Source organism: Xiphophorus maculatus, chromosome 3 (assembly GCF_002775205.1).
Source record: "Xiphophorus maculatus strain JP 163 A chromosome 3, X_maculatus-5.0-male, whole genome shotgun sequence".
Classification (NCBI taxonomy): domain Eukaryota; kingdom Metazoa; phylum Chordata; class Actinopteri; order Cyprinodontiformes; family Poeciliidae; genus Xiphophorus; species Xiphophorus maculatus.
In genome coordinates this window covers 25178756-25185363 of record NC_036445.1, presented here as the reverse complement: position 1 = coordinate 25185363, position 6608 = coordinate 25178756, and the positions used below count along the sequence as shown (strand labels likewise).

Genomic DNA, 6608 nt, shown 5'->3' with positions numbered 1-6608 from the left:
ATTAGCAGTCCTAATGGTTTACATCTATGGTTAATACAAATAATATTTAGTTGTTAATGTTTTAAAAAGATGCTTCAATGTTGTGGGTGAAATATGAGATTTGCGCTAGCTCCGAAATCCTCGTCACCAAGCATTCAAGGGGTTGAGAAAGCATATGCTAACACATCAAAACATCTGATTTTTGTTATATAGAGTTAAAAACGTAGCTAAATGTATTGGGTTTTACTTTAAAGTGTAGCCCTAAATCAACCATGTTTTTCAGCACAGTCTAAAGAGGTAATTTAGTTTTCTATGTTTTTGTTACTGTGCAAATGTTGACATTTTCATGTTTAATTCTGCATTGTTTTTGTCTAAAACCGTCTCAGGAGTGGCCTCCTGAGGTCAGACTGTGGCTAATGAGTTTAATTCTACCATTTGTTTAAACCAGTGCTCATGCTAGCTCTCGCCGCTTATTCTCCACAAAGAAGAGCTGCAGCTGAATTGCAGAACGTTGTCCATAAAAGTCTTCAACACAGAAAAAGTCACTAGATTTGTCACTTGTTGGTCTTTGATTAAAAAGTCACTAGAGGTGTCTGGAAAGTCACAAAATAGTGACAAAGTTTATAAATTAGCATCAGTGCTAACTGCACTTACCCTCCATCTTGCCCCTCAAGTCTCATTTGGCTCCGCCCACTTTCTGGAATTATTTCTTTCTACATTTGTTGGAGCAGAGTCTATGGTTTCACATGGGAGGGTGGTTACACTTTGATATTTGTGGTAACATATTGATAGCACTTCTGCAATTTCATTGTTCCTTCTTCTTGCATACACATTCCACCATCATTTTGCCGGACTTCCGAGAGAGAGAGAGAGAGAGAGAGAGAGAGAGAGAGAGAGAGAGAGAGAGAGAGAGAGAGAGAGAGAGAGAGAGAGAGAGAGACAACAACCCCGTTGCTTCCAGAAAAAAAAGATCAGATGACAGCAAAATGAAAACATGCAAATTCCACGAATCGCCAGTGAGAAAGCTCTGGTTTACAGGTGTACCCACACAAACTGACGATCAGACAGGCAAAACTGGAATTGCATATTCTTTTATTATTATTTTAGATGTTACAATGAATTTGTGGAGGATGTGTGTGTGTGGAGGGGAGACGTTGGGATTTGTGTGGATTGATCCGTTTCACCTTTGCATGTACTAGGAAGTGAATGCTGTGTGTGTGTCCGGGAAAGGGGAGGGACTCCGACGACAAGTCAGGGACGCCGCTGCGCCTCTTCCCCACTGAGCTGCGGCGGTGCTGCGTTTTAATCCCAATAAATACACACATACACATTCAGAGCGTGGTTTTAGCTGTAGACACTGCGTAACAAAAGCGTTGTGTTTTTTTTTTTTGTGTGTGTGTTTTTTTTACTCGTCGAAACGCGTTTGTTGCGGCTCAGCTCGGCCTGATCAGGTCTGCGCGCGCCGCGCAATGCGCAGAGGGGGCAGGAAAAAAAGCCTGTAGCGCAGGCTAACGGCAGCAGGGCTCATTACTGGCAAGTTTGCTCCGTGAACTTTGCCACAATTCGGAGCCATGCTCAGCCCGCCGCCGCCGCGGCTGCTTTTGCTACTGGGGAGGAGAGCCGGCGGGTCGCTCGTCGGCCGGGACGCGCTTTCCGGAGTTCGCCCGACGGTTCCGAGGCGCTTCATCATCGACACGTCCTACTCGGCGCACTTCATGGATTTCAAGGGCTCCTCCATACCGAGCGGCATGAAGAAGCTGGTCGTCACCAAGCTCAGTCAGGATTTCAGAGAGGCCGTCAGCGTGCGGACCGTCGCCGTTCCGACGCCCGGAGACGCAGAGCTCCTCGTCCGGAATCGGTGAGTTGTTGCCGGGGGGAGGTGGGGTGTGGAGTGGAGTGGAGTGGAAGGTGGGCTGAGGGGTTCGGGGGAGATGACCGATACGGTGTCTGATCTATCACTGTTGTTGTTGGGGGGGGGGGGGGGGGGGGAGTTACAGAAAGCTCTCCGCTTACCTCAAATCCGGCGACCGCGATCATCATCAGCACTATCATCATCATCACGAGATGGAAAAAAAAAAAAAGAGAGAGAGAGAAAAACACAGTTACTCCCAAGTTCCGCCCTCCCTGCATTTGTCTATCATTCCATCTCTCCCTCTCTCCTCTTTCGGTCTCTCTGGCCTCCTGTCTCCCTACGTCACCACAGAAAGTCGGTGGGGGGGCTCAGACTGGCATCAGGAGATGATGGAGAAGGAGATGCGGCGTTACGTGGCGCTGGAGCTGCAGCATCATGTCTCCCATTCAGAGCAGCAGCAGTGCGTTTGGGTGGAATCAGGCACATGTTTCCCCACAGACCAGCACCGATTGCACCTGAATGCACAAGCAGCATTAAACTAAGCATTTGTCTACTTTGATGTAGGACTAAAAAAATACTTTATAGTGCTTGATTTCTTGTATTTTTCCTCTTTTTTTGATTTACTACCCCACTACCGAATGTGCGGGAAGCCTGATTAGGTTTTTAATGTTTGTTGTTCTATTTACTCTCCATAAAAAGCCTTTTTTTCCCCACATTAGGCTGAACATAAACGAGTGTGAAATGTTCTGCATTAGAACCTGGTTAGCTTGCAAGCAGAGATGCACCGATCAGGTTTTTCCTGCCTTTATTTTTGACCCAACCCGACCTCTTTTATTCTGAAGATTATAAAGACAAAATTGCTGTCGCTTCCTTTATGCCGATAGAAGTTTTAAATTCAACAGATGTAGGGGTTGAAGGCTCTAGATTTGTGAATCAACAAGGGGAAATAGGCTGATTCCACTCTTCTGCCGATTGATCGGTGCAGCTTGTGAGGTAGAAATTGTATAAAATTTGAAGCAGGTGATGAATTTTTAAAGGGAGAGCTTTCATCGTTTTCATAGATTGCCTCTGACTGGAGTTGGAGAATCAGCTAAATGTAGTAATTATGTAGTAATTTTATCTTAAATATCACAGCCAGTGCAGCGGGATGTTTTTAATCTGCAGCGATCTCTACCGAGTGTGTGTTCGAATCGTCTTCGATCTGTGCACACAATTTGGTGGAGTACAAACCTAAAGCAATAGAGCAATATGAGCAAGAAAGAGAAAGGTGATATTAGATTATGAATAAAGTTATTCCACATACCCCACAAATTAGACTTCTTTTTTAATTCTTAATTTTTCTTTGTTTTGTTAAAGTTCTATTTATGGAAAGATTTTTTTTTTCTGTAAGATATCCAAGGAGTAAACGTGACAACGTCTAATAAAATTGAAGTGCACTTTTCATTCAGAGGTTCTCAATAGTGTCGCACTGTTCTGGTTTCTGTGCACAATGCAGAAAGATCGGGATACAGTTCTCGGAGATAAGAACTCTGGTCATTTTTATTTATTTTTTTCAGTTTTACTTATTGACTGATTTGCTTCAGAACAAATCATGTTTGCCCATCAAACAGAGTAAGCAAGTCTGTCTCGGACTAAGCTACAACAGATTTTTAGCTAACCAGTAAATCAGCAAAAATGACACGTTTTGAATCATATTTCTTTAGCCTCTGTTCCATTTAAAACCACAATCGCAATCAAGTGCCATGAAATCCTATTCATGTCTTACAGCCGTAAAAAAACAAAAATGGAATTGCACAAAATACAAATCAGACCTAAAAGTAAAGTTAAAAGGTGTTATTGGCCTGCAAAAAGCATCGTTTCATCTGTATTCTTTAGGTTTTGATTTTGCCCCCCAAAACACACGTTTATACTGAAACTGTTCCTGAAAGACATTATTACAGAGTTCACTGTCATCAGTTTTTTTTTTCTGATGACATGTTATGTCTGATGTGTAACGGTGTTATTAGTTTTATTGTAGTATATAAAATATATTTTTAAAAGGTTCAGTTTTCAGTGCATCTAAACATCTAGCTTTGGTTGTTTCACACATTTTAGGTGTAAGATTCTGTGGATACCATTACCTTTGATGAAAAAAAACGCCACAGTTTCACTTTATCGACGCAAAGAATCAAACTAAAAATCTGTATTAAAACGTGCGATATCACAATAAAAGTGATTTTTGCTCGACTTTTTAGTCCCCACACCATGACAGTGGCTTTTTTGCAACTGAAAATATTTCCGAACATATCTCACAAATACACTAGTCTATTTGACAGGCGTCTACCAGCGTGCAGCAGCAGGTGAGGGAGGGGCAGCACTGTCTTCCTCCATGCTCACTCCATTACTGCCTGGGGCATCCCATTCAGAAGTCTTTAAATCCTAGAAATGGCTTGACAGAAGTTTTGCGGTTTTAAAACCGTAATTTTAACGTGCAAATGATGTTTTAGAACATTTTGTGTTTTTGTTTTTGTCAGCAAACCTGTACATGAACGCTATCACGTTTGCCACAGAAAGAAAGAATTTTCGAGCACATTATCTTGCCGAATGCTGTTGAGCTTTCCACACAATTTCAAAGGCTGCAGGCTTAACAGATTCGGGCTTCATTTCCAAAATAATCTCTATATTTATATCAGTGGGAACTTAAAAAGCTTCAGTATTTTCTGTGTAAGTCCAAATAATTGTTCCTCTTTAATAAAACCACATTATGTCTGTGAGGCAGCTGATCCCACAGATATTAAAAAAAAGCAGCCGAATCAAGGCGTTTTGTTATATCATCTTTACCCATCTATAAACCACAGGAGCATTATCTACAAGCTCAAAGTACACATGTGACATGCACAGTAATGAGGCCCAGCATGCGCCGCCGCTCTAAAAGACAGTAAATGATTTATTTATACATTCCTTTTCTCCCAGATTTGTTCCCAGCGTCGCTACAAAAAGTAAGATGAAAACCACCGCCTTTTCGTGTTGAGGCATGAAGCGACTGTGTTCTGATTGAACACAAAAACCAACAAAAAAAAAAAACAAAAACAGCACAGTTTCAGTTTTGTTGTGGGTGTCTCTGAAGACAATAAATTATGACATCATTTCATGTGTTTTATGATATGAGCCCTGTCCTGTCGGTATAGGACTGCTCTTTTCTAAGGGAAGAAAAATAAACGTTGCGGTATTGCCTAAACAAACCTGAGTGTTTTACCCGACAGAACAAGGCTCGAGTCTTAACCTTAACGCAGGATTTCAGGAATTATATCCCTACATTTATGATCCAATGAGGCATTTTAGGTCAAGCTTTTAACTTGCCACACCAGGCTGCAGCTGTCTTTTCCTCTCACCTTTTACACAATAAACTTTTGCATCTCTGTGTTTCAGCTTTGTGGGAATCAACGCCTCTGATATCAACTACTCTGCAGGCCGCTATGACCCTTCGGTGAAGCCCCCCTTTGACGCCGGCTTCGAGGGAATCGGCGAGGTCGTAGGCCTCGGCCTCAGCGCCAGCTCCCGTTACACCGTCGGGGACACAGTGGCCTACTTCGGCAGCGGCGCGTTCGCGGAGTACACAGTAGTCCCTGCCAAGGAGAGCGTGCCCGTTCCCTCGGCGAAGCCGGAGTTCCTCACCCTGCTGGTGAGTGGCGCCACAGCCTACATCGCCCTGAAGCGCCTTGGCGACCTGGCTAAGAGCGAGACCATCCTGGTCACAGCAGCTGCCGGAGGAACGGGACAGTTCGCCGTGCAGTTCGCCAAACGGGCCGGCTGCCACGTGATTGGGACGTGTTCGTCCGACGAGAAAGCAGGCTTCCTCAAATCCATCGGCTGCGACAGGCCAATCAACTATGCCAAGGAAGACCTCGCCAAGACACTGAGGAAGGAGTACCCGCAGGGCGTAGACGTGGTGTACGAGTCCGTCGGGGGAAGCGTCCTGGAGCTCGCTGTGAACAGCTTGGCCACTAAGGGCAGACTGATAGTGATCGGCTTCATTTCAGGCTACCAGACCGCATCAGGTATCCCACCTTTCAAGGGAGGGACGCTGCCGGTCAAGCTGCTCCAGAAGTCGGCCAGCGTCCGGGGGTTCTTCCTACCCCACTTCCTTGGGGACTACAGGGAGGCCCTGACCAGCATGATGCAGATGTTTGCCAAAGGGGAGCTGGTGTGTGAGGTGGATTGTGGGGATATGGCGCAGGAGGGAAAATTTGTGGGGCTGGAATCAGTTTTCAGGGCAGTGGATTACATGTATGCTGGGAAAAACCTGGGCAAGGTCGTGGTAGAGGTCGCACCTCCAAATGTTGAAGATAGCAAGCTGTGATTTACCTTGATGCACTAAAATCCAATCAAACTGAACAACTTTATGTGGCCTCAAAATTTAGATTCTATTTTCATAAGATCTTTGATAAAGCTCAATAAAGAATGATTGATAAACAGATTTTAAGCATTTAAAAAGTTTTTCTTTTCCTGATTGTAAGATTTGAACGGTGTTCAATCTAAATTCCTGTATCATTTTGTATAAAGCTAACAGCTGTGTAAAAAGACAACCTCTTTCTTCTTAGATATTAAATCATACAACATGTTTAACAGTCAGATTTACCAAAATTACATAGAGGTATACATCTGGATATTTTGAAGAAACACATTCCTTGTGTGACATAACAGAAAAATCTAAAAAAAAAAACTCAACCAAGTTAAAGGAATAGAAGTGTGGACCTCCACAGGTTTGTTCTGTCCTTGGGTGACGATGTCCAGATGC

The 6608-nt window shown here is 43.7% G+C and overlaps 1 protein-coding gene across 1 annotated transcript; it reads left to right on the top strand.

Annotated features, from left to right (window-relative positions):
- Positions 1-1201: 1201 nt before the first annotated feature.
- zadh2 (zinc binding alcohol dehydrogenase domain containing 2) lies at positions 1202-6391 on the top strand. The gene is made up of 2 exons (XM_005799046.3): positions 1202-1837; positions 5240-6391. Exons 1-2 carry the CDS (start codon positions 1551-1553, stop codon positions 6168-6170), a joined length of 1218 nt encoding a protein of 405 aa, XP_005799103.1. The 5' UTR covers positions 1202-1550; the 3' UTR covers positions 6171-6391.
- Positions 6392-6608: the final 217 nt, after the last annotated feature.